We start from the raw sequence: 17,718 nt of genomic DNA, 5'->3' as shown, positions 1-17,718 counted from the left end.
ATGAGGAGAAACTTCTTCACTCAGAGAATTATTAACCTGTGGAATTCCCTGCCGCAGAGAGTTGTTGATGTTCATTGAATATATTCAAGAGGGAGTTAGATATGGCCCTTACGGCTAAAGGGATCAAGATGTATGGAGAGAAAGCAGGAAAGGGGTAGTGAGGTGAGTGATCACCCATGATCTTATTGAATGGTGGTGCAGGCTCAAAGGGTCGAATGGCCTACTCCTGCACCTATTTTCTATGTTTCTATGAGCTGTGAGCCGAAAAAATGAAATGAATTTGTTCAGTGACTGGCTTCAATTCCAACCTCTACACTGAGGGTTTATATCTTTTTGATATTTTCTTCAGAATAAAATGGAAAGATCAAAATTCTTTTATAAAGAATGTCACAATTGTCACTGGTCGGCTGATTTATTTTATTCATGATTTATTAGGTGATAAAACCAGTTTTATTTGAATATATTTTCCCATTTGAAGATTAGAACGTTTGCTATTTCAAGCACATAATTCAAACAAGTCACCTGGTGATCTCCTCCCAGTAACATTTAGCAGCCCAACTGATAATTGGGCCAAGAATAATATGAGTTTCTTCCTATTCTTCCTTGGAATAATGTTTGAAAAGTTAGGCCTCAAACTTTTGGTTTTGGTGGTACAGAAGTGGTGGTCCCACCGCCCCTCCCCCCCTCCCCTCTCTTATTCCGCCCCCCTCCCCCCCATCGCTCTCTCTTCTTCCCCCTCTCTCTTCCCACCCTCTCTCTTTTCGCCCCTCTCTCTCTTCCCCCCCCTCTCTCTTCCCACGCTCGCTCTCTCTTCTTCCCACCCCCTCTCGTGCTCTCTTCTTGCCCCCCTCTCTCTTTCTTCCCCCCTCTCTCTCGTTCTCTCTCTCTTCCTTTCCCCCCTTGCTCTCTCTCTCTTCCCCCCCTCGCTCTCTCTTTGGCATGCAGGTACAGCAGGCGGTTAAGAAAGAAAGTGGCATGTTGGCCTTCATAGCGAGGGGATTTGAGTACAGGGGCAGAGAGGTGTTACTACAGTTGTACAGGGCCTTGGTGAGGCCACACCTGGAGTATTGTGTACAGTTTTGGTCTCCTAACTTGAGGAAGGACATTCTTGCTATTGAGGGAGTACAGCGAAGGTTCACCAGACTGATTCCCGGGATGGCGGGACTGACATATCAAGAAATTCTGGATAAACTGGGCTTGTATTCACTGGAGTTCAGAAGAGGGGATCTCATCGAAACGTTTAAAATTCTGAAGGCTTTCGACAGGTTAGATGCAGGAAGAATGTTCCCAATGTTGGGGAAGTCCAGAACCAGAGGTCACAGTCTAAGGATAAGGGGTAAGCCATTTAGGACCGAGATGAGGAGAAACTTCTTCACCCAGAGAATTGTGAGCATGTGGAATTGTCTACCACAGAAAGTTGTTGAGGCCAATTCACTAAATATATTCAAAAAGGAGTTAGATGTCGTCCTTACTACTTGGAGGATCAAGGGAGAAAGCAGGAATGGGTACTGAAGTTGCATGTTCAGCCATGAACTCATTGAATGGCGGTGCAGGCTCGAAGGGCCGAATGACCTACTCCTGCACCTATTTTCTATGTTTCTATGTTTCTTCTCCCCCCCCTCGCTCCCTCTTCTCCCCACCCCCCTCCTCTCTCACTCTCTCTTATTCTCCTCTCTTCCCCCCTCTTTCTCTCTCTTCCCCCCCCTCTCTTCACCCCCACTCGCTCTCTCTTGTTCCCCCCCCACTCTCTCTGTCATTCTCTCTTCCCACCTCTCCCTCTCTCTCTTCCCCCTCTCTCTCTTTCTCTTCCCCCCCTTTCCCCCTCTCTCTTTACCCCCCTCTCTCTTTACCAACCCCCTCTCTCTCTTTACCCCTCTCTCTTCTCCCCTCCCCCCCCCCGGCCCCTGCTCTCTCTTCTTCCCCCTCCCGCCCCTCTCTCTCTCTCTCTCTCTCTCTCTCTTCAGAAATCAAGCACAGGCAGCAGAAAGAGAGTGCAGCAAACCAGTCCCACCCACCCCTTCCCTCAACGACTATCTGTACCACACCTGTGACAGAGACTGTGGTTCTCATATTGGACTGTTCAGCCACCTAAGAACTCATGCTAAGAGTGAAAGCAAATCTTCCTCAATTCCGAGGGACTGCCTATGATGATGACATGTTCAAGGCACCTTGGAGATGGCAATGATGGCAATCAATTCCATTAGTTCAACAATTCAGTGACACAACATTGCAGAATGATTGGGTTACAATAGTGCTAAATAATGAATCAGAAAATGTTGGAATTGCACAGCACGTTGGGACATCTGTTGTGATCATCACTTCTGACCCTTCACCAGAACCATCCAGTTCTGATGAAGGGTCAGAAGTGAAACATTAACCTATCTTGCCATTCATATTCAGAACACTACAATTTAATTTCAGATTACCAGCATTTTTTCTTTTCATCTCACCATATTGAGAGCATCTGGGAATGATGACAGAAAACCGCTCCAGCAATAAATATTAATTTGTAATTGTTTAGAGATTTTTGGGGACAGTGGGGGAAAAATTAGCACGGAAAATGCATACAGGCAGGCTCTAAAATTGGAGTTAAAGTTGAGAAATATAAATAGAGAAATGCAGCAATCACACCTAAGCAACCTACATTGCAAAATGCTATTACAGTACATTGGTAACCTACTAAAGTCACATTTAATTGACACTTACAAAAACATTTTCACTGACATTTACAGAAACACTTTTCATTCAGCACAATAGTCCATTGACTAATTGATACACTTAAGAGTACATTCCTTAAACCCTCACCAATTCCATGAAAAGGGCGTGTTAAGGGAGATGGACCAGTCCCAGACTGCATCAATGCTTGTTCAGGATGGCATCAATAGCTCTTGCATTGTGGTTCCAGTGTTCACACGCAAAAGTCCGGATGAGCAAGCACCACCCACAGCGCAGCAGCCACTAAGTCAATATTACAATGCAGCAGAAATTCCTGCCACTCAACAACATTTAAAATAGTAACTGGCCCTCCTGAGGATGTCATTATGAATATCTTCTTTTGTATCAACTGTCAACTGAAACAACATCACAGCAAGCAAAAAGAAAAAAGGTGAAAGTCCAAAACTACAAGAAAAAATGGTATTCCATTAGTTCAACATTACTGGTATAAAAACAATAATGGGAATGGAATTCAGGTCCGGTTTACAAACTTGTGGTGCAGAGTTATTTATAAATCTCAAATTTTGTTCTGATTCATGACATCATCTGAACCCCGCAATTAGGTTCTAGCTTGTAGCCCACTCGTAAGTATTTATTTTTATATTTTCTATACAAATCAACTGAACTGCTCGACTAGATTCCAGCCACCCATTATTCTCCATTTATCAATTTGCTGCTTCCTCTACTTTCTTGGAAGGAGTGCAGCGCAGGTTTATCAGAATGACACCGGGACTTCAAGGGTTAAGTCATGAGGAGAGATTAAACAGTTTAGTGTTGTATTCCCTAGAATTTAGAAGGTTAAGAGGTGATCTGAGTGAAGTTGTCAGGATTTTAAGGGGAACAGATAGGGTAGATAGAGAGAAACTATTTCTGCTGGTTGGGAATTCTAGGACTAGGGGCATGGTCTAAAAATTAGAGTCAGACCTTTCAGGAGTGAAATTAGGAAACACTTCTACATACAAAGGACCCAAGTTTCCACAAGAAAAGAAACGGGCGCCCCTCCGAGCTGGGCGCCCGTTTTTCGCGCCTAAAACGGCGCCTAAAAAAATCCTCAGTATTCTCCACCTACCTGGAGGTCCTCTGGCCCTCGGCGCAGCCAGCACGAGCTGTGGGGGGGCGGAGCCAGGTCCCTGCGCTGAAAACAGTGCCGGGACCTCTGCACATGCGCGCTACAGTGGGCATGCAAGTGCAGTAGCTCCAGGCGCCGAACTGTGTGGGAGGGGCCCGAAGCACGCAGCCCCTAGCCCTGGCTGAATGGCCTCACTGGGGCTGCGTGAATAAGGCTCCTCCCACGGCCAGCTCCTGCTTCCCCCCCCGCCCGACCAGACCCGACACTCGCTCCCCCCCCTGCCTCCGGACCAGACCCGACACCCGCTCCCCGCCCCCCCCCCCCCGCCGACCAGACCCGACACCCGCTCCCCCCCCCCCACCCCGAGACCCGCTCCCCCCCCCCCCGACTGACCTGACCCGACCCACGCTCCTGTTCCCGCTCCCCGCTCCCCCCCCCCGACTGGACCCAACCCGACCCGCGCTCCCGCCCCCCCCCCCACTGGACCCGACTCCCGCTCCCGGACTGGATCCGATCCGACCTGACCTCTCCCTCCCTCCCTCCCTCCCTCCCCCTCTCTCTCTCTCTCTCGCTCTCCCTCCCCCTCTCTCCCTCCCTCTCCCTCCCTCTCCCCCTCTCTCTCTCTCTCTCCCTCCCCCTCTCCCCCTCTCTCTCTCTCTCTCTCTCCCCCTCTCTTCCTCCCTCCACCTCTCTCCCCTCTCTCTCTTTCTCCCCCTCTTTTCCTCCCTCCACCTCTCTCTCTCTCTCTCTCTCCGTCCCTCCCTCTCTCTCCCTCCGACCCTCCCTCTCTCTCTCCCTCCACCTCTCTCCCTCTCTCTCTCCGTCCCTCCCTCTCTCTCTCCATCCCTCCCTCTCTCTCTCTCCCCCTCCCGCTCAGCGACACGAACGGCTTTCTCCCCCCCACCCCCCCCCTCCCCCTCTCGCTCAGCGGCACGAACGGCTGCAGAATTCTCCGTGCCTGAAGCACTGTCACACAGGTAGGAAGATGGTTTATTTAATCTTTTCTTGGCTTATAAATGTTTATTCAGGTTGGATTTATTTGTATAATATTTGTAGAAGTATAAATAAGGATTTATTGTAGAATTTAATGAGTTCCCTTCCCCCCCCCACCTCGTTCTGGACGCCTAATTTGTAACCTGCGCCTGATTTTTTAATGTGTAGAACAGGTTTTTTCAGTTCTACAAAAATCTTCACTGGCTCCATTCTACTTTAGTTTGGAGTACGTTTTCACTGTGGAAACTTTCAAATCAGGCGTCAGTGGCCGGACACGCCCCCTTTTGAAGAAAAAATTCTGTTCCAAAGTAGAACTGTTCTACCTGACTAGAACTGCAGAAAAAAAAATGTGGAGAATTGCGATTTCTAAGATAGTCCGTTCTCCACCAGTTGCTCCTAAAAATCAGGCGCAAATCATATGGAAACTTGGGCCCAAAGGGTGGTAGAAGTTTGGAACTCTCTTCCGCAAACGACAATTGATGCTAGATCAGTTGTTCATTTTAAATTGGAGATTGATAGTGTTTTGTTAACCAAAGGTATTAAGGGATATGGGCCAAAGGTAGGTATATAGAGTTAGCCATGATCTCATCGAATGGTGGAACAGGCTCAAGGGGCTGAATGGCCTACTCCTATTCCTATGTTTCTGACTTTCCTTGTTTGTAAAGGTTTTCACCATGAAGACATTAACTGCTCTGCAACTGAAATGAAAATACTTGCTGGAAGTTTTCATTTTTCTGCTGAGAGATTTAGTCATGGCTTGAATAATAGAACTTGTCTTGTGGTTAGAACAAAATATAAAGTCAATTTAAACATTAATCTATGCAGCAAAGCTTTCTTCAGCCAAAACCTTTCGCAGCATTTGAAAGTGGCCGATAGGAAGTCATACAACCCTTCCCCACAGCAACATGGCTAAAATTGGAAACTTAATGAAATGGAGGAAGAATTCGCTCTGCACTCCACTGCTCTGTGGCACCTCCAAACTGCCCTAATTTACTGTGCAAATTTATTAGTTCTGAGGAGTCAAGACCAAGAGTTGCCTTCAGGTGAAACAGAACAGGAGGATGGGAGATAATTGGACCAGGGCACACAGACAGAATTAAGTTCCCATTTTAAAGTCATATATTCGGTCCTTATTTCATATAGAATACTGTGATTTGATATAACAAAATTGATGACAATTTAGGAACCAGTAGAGTTCATTGAAGCATAAAAGCTCCTCTGCTATAAAGGCTGAAGAACTGGGAGATGCAAAACTGAGGTGCTAAAACACTTAGTGGAAGGGTGAATGACAAAGTGATAAGACAGTTTCCATTATAAATGTGGACATAGGAATTTACAATAGGAAAATGTTTGCCAAAAATTGTGATAAAAGAAAGTAAGATACTACAGACAGGAAGTGTGTGTAGACACTAGATATTATATATATTTAGGGAAATGGAACCTACATTGGATCTGAGCATGGTGCCGGAGGATTGGAGGACTGCTAATGTAGTACCCATGTTTAAGAAGGGAAAAAGGGATAGGCCGAGTAATTACAGGCCTGTCAGCCTAACCTCAGTGGTGGGAAAATTATTGGAAAAAATCCTGAAAGACAGGATACATCTGCATAAGGAAAGGCAAAGATTAATTAGGGGCAGTCAGCACGGATATGTTAAGGGAAGATCGTGTTTGGCTAACCTGATTGAATTTTTTGAGGAGGTAACCAAGATGGTCGATGAGGGTAGTGCGTACGATGTAGTATAAATGGACTTTAGCAAGGCTTTTGATGAGGTCCCGCATAGTAGACTGGTCATGAAGGTTAAAGCCCATGGGATCCAGGGCAAAGTGGCAAGTTGGAGGTAGGAAGCAAATTGAAAGTTTTTGTGACTGGAAGGGTGTTTCCAGTGGGGTTCCACAGAGCTCAGTAGTGGGCCCCTTGCTTTTTGTGGTGTATATCAACGATTTAGATTTGAATATAGGGAACATGATTAAGAAGTTTGCAGACGGCACTAAAATTGGCTGTGTGGGTGATAATGAAGAGGAAAGTCATGGGCTGCAGGAGGATGTCAATCAAAAACAGGAAGACAGAATATTATTTGAATGGTGACAGATTAGGGAAAGGGGAGGTGCAACGAGACCTGGGTGTCATGGTACATCAGTCATTGAAGTTTGGCATGCAGGTACAGCAGGCGGTGAAGAAGGCAAATGCCATGTTGGCCTTCATAGCTAGAGGATTTGAGTATAGGAGCAGGGAGGTCTTACTGCAGTTGTACAGAGCCTTGGTGAGGCCACACTTGGAATATTGTGTTCAGTTTTGGTCTCCTAATCTGAGGAAGGATGTTCTTGCTATTGAGGGAGTACAGCGAAGATTCACCAGGTTGATTCCCAGGATGGCAGGACTGACATATGAGAGACTGGATCAACTGGGCTTGTATCCACTGGAGTTATAACAACATAAGAACATAAGAACATAAGAATTAGGAACAGGAGTAGGCCATCTAGCCCCTCGAGCCTGCTCCGCCATTCAATAAGATCATGGCTGATCTGGCCGTGGACTCAGCTCCACTTACCCGCCCGCTCCCCGTAACCCTTAATTCCCTTATTGGTTAAAAATCTATCTATCTGTGACTTGAATACATTCAATGAGCTAGCCTCAACTACTTCCTTGGGCAGAGAATTCCACAGATTCACAACCCTCTGGGAGAAGAAATTCCTTCTCAACTCGGTTTTAAATTGGCTCCCCCGTATTTTGAGGCTCTGCCCCCTAGTTCTCATCTCCCCGACCAGTGGAAACAACCTCTCCGCCTCTATCTTGTCTATCCCTTTCATTATTTTAAATGTTTCTATAAGATCACCCCTCATCCTTCTGAACTCCAACGAGTAAAGACCCAGTCCACCCAATCTATCATCATAAGGTAACTCCCTCATCTCCGGAATCAGTCTATTGAATCATCTCTGTACCCCCTCCAAAGCCAGTATATCCTTCCTTAAGTAAGGTGACCAAAACTGCACGCAGTACTCCAGGTGCGGCCTTACCAATACCCTATACAGTTGCAGCAGGACCTCCCTGCTTTTGTACTCCATCCCTCTCGCAATGAAGGCCAACATTCCATTCGCCTTCCTGATTACCTGCTGCACCTGCAAACTAACTTTTTGGGATTCATGTACAAGGACCCCCAGGTCCCTCTGCACCGCAGCATGTTCTAATTTCTCCCCATTCAAATAATATTCCCTTTTACTGTTTTTTTTCCCAAGGTGGATGACCTCACATTTTCCGACATTGTATTCCATCTGCCAAACCTTAGCCCATTCGCTTAACCTATCCAAATCTCTTTGCAGCCTCTCTGTGTCCTCTATACAACCCGCTTTCCCACTAATCTTTGTGTCATCTGCAAATTTTGTTACACTACACTCTGTCCCCTCTGCCAGGTCATCTATGTATATTGTAAACAGTTGTGGTCCCAGCACCGATCCCTGTGGCACACACTAACCACCGATTTCCAACCCGAAAAGGACCAATTTATCCCGACTCTCTGCTTTCTGCTCGACAGCCAATTCTCTATCCATGCTAATACATTTCCTCTGACTCCGCATACCTCTATCTTCTGCAGTAATCTTTTGTTTAGAAGAATGAGAGGAGATCTCATGGAAACATATAAAATTCTGACGGGATTGGACAGGTTAGAGGCAGGAAGAATGTTCCCGTTGCTGGGGAGTTCCAGAACCAGGAGTCACAGTCTAAGAATAAGAGGTAAGCCATTTAGGACCAAGATGAGGAGAAACTTCTTCACTCAGAACGTGGTTAACCTGTGGAATTCTCTACCGCAGTAAGTTGTTGAGGCCAGTTCGTTAGATATATTCAAAAGGGAGTTAGATACGGCCCTTACGGCCAAAGGGATCAAGGGGTATGGAGAGAAAGCAGGAAAAGAGTACTGAGGTTGAATGTTCAGCCATGATTTGATTGAATGGCGGTGCAGGCTCGAAGGGCCGAATGGCCTGCTCCTGCACCTAATTTCTACGTTTCTATGTTTCTACTGGTCAGGTGGACAGAGCAGTGGCAAATGGAATTTAATTCCGAGAAGTGTGAGGTGATGCACTTTGGGAAGGCTAATAAGGAAAGGATATACACATTAAGTGGTAGGCCACTTAATAGTGTAGATGAACAAAGGGGCCTTGGAGTCCTTGTCCACAGATCCCTGAAAGTAGCAGGCCAGCTGGATAAGGTGGTTAAGAAGGCATACGGAATGCTTGCCTTTATTGGCCGAGGCAATATAAGAGCAGGGAGATTATGCTTAAATTGTATAATACTTTGGTTAGGCCACAGCTGGTGTACTGCGTGCAGTTCTGGTCGTCGTATTATAGGAAGGACGTGATTGCACTAGAGAGGGTGCAGAGGAGATTTACTCGGATGCTGCCTGGAATGGGGAATCTTAGTTATGAGGACAGATTGGATAGGCTGGGTTTGTTCTCATTGGAACAAAAGAGGTTGAGAGGAGACCTCATTGAGGTGTACAAAATGTTGAGGGGCCTGGACATAGTGGATAGTAAGGGCCTATTTCCATTGGTGGAGGGGTCTATTATGAGGGGGCATAGTTTTAAGGTGGTTGGTGGAAGGTTTAATGGGATTATGGGGCGGGGGGGCTTCTTTATGCAGAGGGTTGTGGGGATCTGGAACTCGTTGCCTGGAAGAGTGATGGATGTAGAAACCCTCACCACTTTTAACAGATGGTTGGATGGGTACTTAAAGTGCAGTAACCTGCAGGGTTACGGACCTTGAGCTGGTAATTGGTATTAGGCTGGATAACCTTTTGTTGGATGGGGCAGATATAATGGTAAGTACTGCAGGGAATAAAATAAGGCCAGGGTGATCTCCTGGACTAATTTCGATCGCCTGGATGGGTCAGAGAGGAATTTTCCCAGATTTTTTCTCCCTAAATTGGCCTAGGTTTTTAATCTGGTTTTTGCCTCTCCCAGGAGATCACATGGCTCCAGTTGGGGTGGAGTGTAGAATGTTTCAATATAAGGGGTGTCGCAGTTGTGTGAGGCGGATTGGTTTAGCTGAGTGTTCTTTGCCTTGCCGTCATTGTTCATAGGTTTATATGTAACCTTCAGGGCTCCTGACCAAGGGCCGTGCGGCTCTTTGTCGGCTGGCGCGGACACGATGGGCCGAAGTGGCCTCCTTCTGCACTGTAAATTTCTATGTTTCTATTAATGGATATTCCATTTGCCTTTATTATTCCTGCCATTATGCAAACCAAACCCAGCAGAAGCAACACAATTTCCCATGAATACTGCACCAGCAGCATCCCAGATACAAGGACAAGTCTGATGTCCTTGCACTGCTGTATTCAAATTGTTGGTTTCTGTATTATACCAGCAGATTGTTACAAATGATTTTGCAGTGATCAGTAAACAGAGGAGAACTCAGCTCAAAAATAACTTTCCATTCTTTGCAGTTCCAGTTTTAGCATCCTAATTTTTGACTAAATATTTCTTCAAATTCAGGATTACATATTCTATTATTGCTTCTAATCTGAATGTTTAGCTCGGTTTAAAGTACCTTAGAATGAATCACATTTCACATTGAACCTTTTTTTTTTTAAAAAAAGCATAAAAATAACTAATTTATTGAAGCAGCCGCCTGTTCGATGAACTTTGCGAGTTTGACATCTTTTTTGGAGAGACCACCACAGTCATGTGTGAAAAGAGTTATCTGAACCTGGGGAGGAATGGAAATATTCAATGTTAATATGTAGGGGAGAGGCAATCTTACAGTGGGCTGAATGAATTTCACAATCTCCTTTTTGTTTCGGCTTTGCTTGTTTTCATTGGAGCTGTTGCTTTGTACAGTCTCTTATGTGGCTTTTGTAGTTCTTGAAAGATGGGAAATAAAACAGAAGAAGGGTGATGAAAAGTTGTTGACAGTTTTTACTACAGAGACAAGAGGCTCTCAAACAAAAAGAAAACGCCTGAGAAATTTCTAGAGTAGAGGTCATATTCTACTGTCAAGTTTAATTTATACATGAGCAGCTAATTTTAGGCAAAACTGTTGAAGGTAGGTGGCATCTATTTTTTTCACAACTAAAGGTTCAAGTGTGCGCTTCTATCCGCATTTGTAATAAAAAGGTGAGTTTTGTTTATTCCACCTGCTCCGATTTGTGATTATACCAGTGTTTAATCTCCAATTTGCATCTATAAATATCTGGCCTCCAAGTCAAAATGTCATGAGTTCAAACCCCACTCCAAAACTTGAGTGAATAACTGAGGCTGACACTTCAGTGCAGCACTGATGGAGTGCCACATTGTCAGAGGCACCACCTTTTGGCTCAGATGTTAAACCGAGGTCCTGACTCCTTGTTCAGATAGACACAAAAGGTCCCATGGCACTATTAAGGGAGCAGAGGAGTTCTCCTAGTGTCCTGGCCAATCAATACCCCAAAAAAACAAATCAGCTGCCACTGCTGCTTCTCCCCCTTCCCTGACCCAAACATCCCTCAGCAGTCCCCCCCTGCCCAGCTCTCAACCTGTGCCTTTCTCGAGTTTCTTCCATCTCCCCATATTCCCTCTGAGCTCATTTTGTGCACCAGACCCAACTCCTGCTCCATTGATCTTATTCACACTAAATCGGTGACCACCCAACGCCCCTTCCTGTCCCACATGCTAGCTGGCATGGAATAATTCAGAAAGATGCCTCCTGGAAGTAATATTTGTGAACACACTGATACAAGAACAATTTATTTTCGTTTCCCCAGCAAAAACAATTTTTTTGAAATTTTCTCTTGTATCGCATTATTTGCCCATCAAACAGCCATCAAAAATGTTACTCTAAAGCCACTACTTATGCCGATCCCGAGTTGCAGTTGGAGGCATTCAAGCATCATTTGTTCCTCCCTCCATGGCAGACAGTTTTTGTGCTACCCCGTCCCCCAAAAGCCTGGTTAAGATCAGGAACTGGTCATGTGCGAACAAAATAATTGGTGTAAACTCACATCCTACCACAGCATATGTGACCAAAAGCACACATCCAAATCAGTGATCTTTGCTTTCACCGCTAGTTAAATGGGAAGTATTTTCATTTGACTTATCCCATAATTCCAAATGTCAGGAAGGGATATCCGCACAATTACTGAGGGTTCCAGTTGTTAGCGTTTTATACTTTGCATTGCTTGCTAGATATCTAGAAGCATGCATTTTGTACAGAACTCTCCCCCTCATGAGATATAATATTCCATTCCATGACAGGAAAATGACCAGTCACCTGAAAGCAGCAGCACTTCCAATTTATTTCATTGGAGTGAAACTTCATAATGTCACATAGGGCAAAGTTGTACACAAATGCTTGCCCCAGTTTGTAACAAAGGACAACAAAAATATTACAGCAAGTGCACAGATACCCTCAGGACAATTAGAATCTAATTCCATTATATAATTGCACATATGAGCTATGGTTGATGTTCATGCTACTACTAAGACACAATGTTAGCACAGCTCAGTGGTAGCAAAATCATCTGAGTCATAAGGTTGTGGGTACAAGTCCCACTCCGGAGACTAGAGCTCAAAATCCAGGCTGACATTTCAGTGAAGTACTGAGGGAATGCTGCACTGTCAGAGTGCCGTCTTTTGGATGAGACGTTAAACCGAGGCCCAATGTTCCCGCTAATTTTTGTTTGGGTGCGTGGCCCCTTTAACGGCTGCGCAGCCCATTCCATTTCTCGGGCATGCGCAGTTATTTCAATTGTAAAGTCGTTGTGTGGCCTAGCCGCTACCTCCGGATCGCTGCCCAGCCGCAGCTCAAAGGCAAAATTGCCGTGGCCCCTTTTGCCCTCTCGGGTAGACATGGCATTATTTTGTAGAAGAGCAGGGGAGCCCTTCTTGGTTTCCTGGTCAATATTTATCACTCAACCAACATCACTAAAACAGATTATCTGATCATCATCACATTGTCGTTTGCAAATGTGCGTAAATTGGTTGCCGCGTTTCCTTACAAAACTATGACCACGCTCCAAAAGTACTTCATTTGTTGTAAAGTGCTTTGGGACGTTCTGAGGCTGTGAAAAGGCTCGATATAAATGCAAGTTTTTCCATTTCTCCCCTTTATCTCTTTTACACTTAATTTCTCTCACCTTTTGCCTTATGCCATTATCACTCCTGTCATTTCTTCACCTTCAGCTTATTCTTTTCTTGTGCATGTTTTTCTCCCTCCCACCCTACCTCCTTCCCTTGCTCAGTTCCTTCTTAGAACATAAGAACATAATAATTAGGAACACGAGTAGGCCATGCGGCCTCTCGAGCCTGCTCCGCCATTCAATAAAATCATGTCTGATCTGATCATGGACTCAGCTCCACTTCCCCGCCCGCTCCCCATAACCCCTTATCGTTTAAGAAATTGTCTATTTCTGTCACATTTATTCCATATCCCAGCTTCTACAGCCCACTGGGGCAGTGAATTCCACAGATTTACAACCCTCTGAGAGAAGAAATTTCTCCTCAGCTCTGTTTTAAATGGGCAGCCCCTTATTCTAAGATTGTGCCCTCTAGTTCTAGTCTCCCCATCAATGGAAACATCCTCTCTGCATCCACCTTGTCAAGCTCCCTCATAATCTTATACATTTTGATAAGATCACCTCTCATTCATCTGAATTTCAACGAGTAGAGGCCCAACCTACTCAACCTTTCTTCATGTCAACCCCCTCATCCCCGGAATCAACCTTGTGAACCTTCTCTGAACTCCAAAGCCAAGATATCATTGGCCTTCCTGATTACTTGCTGTACCTGCATACCATCCTTTTGTGTTTCATGCATAAGTACCCCCAGGTCTTGCAGTACTGCGGCACTTTGCAATCTTTCTCCATTTAAATAATAACTTGCTCTTTGATTTTTTTCTGCCAAAGTGCATGACCTCACACTTTCCAACATTATACTCCATCTGCCAAATTTTTGCCCACTCACTTAACCAGTCTATGTCCTTTTGCAGATTTTTTGTGTCCTCCTCACACATTGCTTTTCCTCCCATCTTTGTTTCATCAGCAAACTTGGCTACGTTACACTCAGTCACTTCTTCCAAGTCGTTAATATAGATTGTAAATAGTTGAGATCCCTGCGGCACCCCACCAGTTACTGATCGACAACCATTTATCCCGACTCTCTGTTCTCTGTTCGTTAGCATTCCTCTAACCATGCTAATATATTACCCCCAACCCAGTGAACTTTTATCTTGTGCAGTAACCTTTTATGTGGCACCTTGTCAAATGCCTTCTGGAAGTCCAAATACACCATCTTCCAGTTCTGATAAAGGGCCATGTCTGAAAGGTTAATATTTTTCCTTTCTTTACAGCAGCTGCCTGAATGAGTGTTTCAAGGATTTTATGGTTTTGTTTCAGATTTCCAGCATCTGCACTATTCTATATTTTTGGTTTAGAACAGAATAGAATTCCATTCTAAAAAGCAGTTCCTTACAAAATGCATCTAGCACTTCTTGTCAGAATGATGTACATATACTAGATCTACTCTGTGGGTTAACATAGCGGATATCAAAATAAAATATAGGAAGCAATCCTAGCACTTACTCTGATCTCAGTTTAAATTGGCAATAGTCTGGATGGGCTAAAAGCAGCACTAAACTCACACATAATGCTCTTAGTTGCCACGCTACTAATGGTTAAGCCCCTTTGATCCTCCTGTGCAGATCTCTGTAACAAACATCAAAGGAAAGATTCAGAGCCAACCAGCAGTAGCACATTAACCAAGATAGCAATATGTCTGAGAACACACTAGTAAGGGCTTGTAATACCTGACAAGTTTCATACCTAACTATGCGCCTTTTTGCAAAAAACATGATCACACTGCTTTGGAGTGTGGGGGAAATATGGTGTGCCTGTAGACACATCACTCTGTATAACTGGGTTTGAAAGTAATGATATATATATATATATATTAAAAAACAATTTTTATATATATGATATATATGATAGATATATGTGATAGATATAGATAGACAGACAGAGAGAATATACTACAATTTACTGTCAAACTCACCAGTGTTCACATTACCTTGTGGTACACATTGAACCATTCAGGGTGATGATTTAGTTTCTCTGCTTGTAAAGCCACACGTGTCATAAACCCAAAGGCCTGGAATGAGATTTTGTTTTAACAAAAAGTTAACAACTTCCAACAAAACCATCATTCAACAAACTATCAAAAAGGGCAAGTTGAATACACGACTCAAATTTTGATAAACTTCTGTGAGTAGCAGTAGATAATATTGTGCAAAAACTTTTTTTTTTAAACCCTCCAAAATTAAAAAAGAGCCTAATTTAAAGATTAATGTTGTGTCATGACCAGAGAGCAACCATCCTTAAGGACTGCATTAAGTATTTTTGCATCAAATCCTAGATTAAACACAATTTCTAGGCCTGGTTTGTTCCTAGTATAGCAAGAATCAATGATTTTTGATGCTGTGAATTTCTCAAATTAATTGTTCATCGAGTTGCTCAAATCAATCTTGGTGGAAATGTATCTGTATTTTGAAAAATTAAGTCGGCGATCATTGTTTACAAGAACGCCATCTTGAGAGAGGTTTCATCAGGTCTTTATAGAAGAGAATATACTGTCATATTGATTGTGTCAGAAATACATATTTGTCCAAGCTTTAAGAATGGGTCAAGAGGAAAAGACGAATGGAAAAGAGAGGCCAACACCAAAATGCCTCTTTTTCATCCTGGGCCTCTAGTTTTGGCTGTGAGAATAGATTAGCCTGAGCAGCAATATGGCTCAAAAATCGATTGACTACAGTCCCTGCTGCTCCCACCCCACACCTAACTGAAAGTCCAGCACTCTAGTTACAAACTCACCAGAACAAATTTCAACCTTTCAAACCACATAACTAATTAAGAGTAGGAAAATCATTAGCTGACACAGTACACAATCTTTTCACCTCAGTGATCTGGGTTAGAACACACTTCAGACTGATGGGGGAAAAAGGTCTCCTCTCTGCTGACTGTAAACATCTTAAAATTAAGTCAATTTGGATAAGTTCAACAAAGTTCCTAGCAGATGCAACTATATATCAAAAACTGGCCAAAATTTGGCATGAATAAGAACTGTTAAATATTTGAACAGGTGGATATGAGCATTACAAGAACAACTCCATTAGCTCTGCATGAAATCATAATGTTCATTACTCTGGTGAGTGGGTTAAATCTAATAAATATAAAAAGGCACTGCAACCAGTTTACACAAGGTACCTGTTTTAAAAGATTTGGAAATAAATCTCACGATATTGACTAGTTTTGGAATTTTGACATCTGATGCGAATCTAAATCCAGAAAAACTAATGACTAAAGGTACTTGTTACTAACAGAACCTGTAAGTTGCTCACAGACCAGTTTCTATGATTTGTCAACAGCATGTAAATGTAAGGGGTAGAGTTTCCGCTCGGCTGCCTTGTTTCTATCAGCGCAATTCACTAGAAATAAAAAAATCGGTGTAATCGACGCAAAAGATCACAGAATTTTAAGTGCAAATTATGCTTGGTGCAAATCAAGTTTCAGCGATCTTTTGCGCTAGTTTATAAAAACATAATTCTAGAATCTGGCCCCGCCCATAAAACTGGCCACGCCCCCAGGGTGCAATAGCACCATTGGGAGTTTCTGCTAATATATGCATCTTTTCAGGCCTTCGAAGAGCCTCTAAAAATTAAGCTGTTTTGGGGGGCAAAAGGACAACTAATAGGTAAGTTTTTGAATGTTTTGAATGTAATTTATTTAATTTACTAAGAAATCGACTACTGTACCCCAATATAACTAGAAATTGTTATGTATATTCTGTTTTAATAATTTTCAGTCATTTAAAATCAGGTTACTCATGGTTGGTGAATTGGCAGATTAAAAATTGTTATTTTTTTGTGACAAACCCATTTTCAGCTGTATTAATCAAACTGAACGCGTAAAAATATACCGGTATCGAATAATTTTTTTTTAAATTAAGTTTTAAAACGCTGCCTAATTGCACTGGTTCATGACAGATTTAACATTCGACAATATGCAAATGAGTTTGAGCAGAAATTCAAGGGAAAAAAACACTTCTCAAAACGAGTGCAATTTCAGGTAGTGCATTCCAGATCATAATAATTCACTGCATAAACATTTTTTTCCTCGTGTTGCCTCTGGTTCTTTTGCCAATTACCTTAAATCTGTGTCCTCTGGTTACCAATGCATCTGCCACTGTAAACAGTTTCTCACTTCTGCCACTGGATACAGTTTGTTCTTATTTACCCTATCAAAACCATTCAAGATTTTTGAACACCTCTCTCAAATCTCCCCTTAACTTTCTCCGCTCTAAGGAAAACAACCCCAGTTTCTTTAGTCTCTCTGTAACTGAAGACTTTCAGCCCTGGAACCATTCTAGTAAATCTCATCTGCACCCTTTCCAATGCTTCAACATCCTTCCTTAAGTGTGGTGTGCAGAATTGGCCACATTACTCCAGCAGGGGCCTAACCAGTGTTTTATAAAAGATTTAGCATAACTTCTTTGTTATTGTACTCTGTGCCTATTATAAAGCCAAGGATTCATGTGCCTTTTTAACAGCCTCAACTTGTCCTGCCACCTTCAAAGACATGTTTATATACACCCCCAGGTCTCTGTTTCTACACCTCCTTTAAAATTGTACCATTTAGTTTATATTGCCTCTCCTCATTCATCCTACCAAAATGAAACACTTCACACTTCTTGGTATTAAATTTCACCTGCCATGTGTCTGTCCATTTATATATAGATCGTTTCACCAACAGAAAGCTTCAAGTATTGTTTTTTTCCAGAGGAATGCTCCCTTTAAAAAATTATTTCCCTCTTTCTTGGGTCTCCTTCCACTGCAAAATATTTTCATCCAATGGAACAGACTGGAAACCTCTGGCATTGCTCCTCAGAGATCCAGTGCTAAGAGTAGACTGGGGCAGTCGCCC

General features: G+C 43.4%; 1 protein-coding gene across 3 annotated transcripts in view; it reads right to left on the bottom strand.

Moving 5' to 3' along the window:
• Positions 1–4,707: 4,707 nt before the first annotated feature.
• The window catches only part of LOC139262921 (pterin-4-alpha-carbinolamine dehydratase 2-like), a 72,133-nt gene continuing 59,122 nt past the window's right edge, over positions 4,708–17,718 (bottom strand). For all 3 annotated transcript variants that reach the window (XM_070878222.1, XM_070878223.1, XM_070878224.1), the window contains 2 exons: positions 14,807–14,887; positions 4,708–10,475 (listed from right to left, as the gene is read on the bottom strand). In XM_070878222.1, coding sequence (XP_070734323.1) covers positions 10,377–10,475; positions 14,807–14,887 — 180 coding nt within the window. In that variant the 3' untranslated portion in view covers positions 4,708–10,376. The remainder of the gene's footprint in view (positions 10,476–14,806; positions 14,888–17,718) is intronic.

Source organism: Pristiophorus japonicus, chromosome 4, assembly GCF_044704955.1.
Source record: "Pristiophorus japonicus isolate sPriJap1 chromosome 4, sPriJap1.hap1, whole genome shotgun sequence".
In the NCBI taxonomy this organism is placed as follows: Eukaryota; Metazoa; Chordata; class Chondrichthyes; family Pristiophoridae; genus Pristiophorus; species Pristiophorus japonicus.
This window is presented reverse-complemented; position numbering and strand designations above follow the sequence as displayed.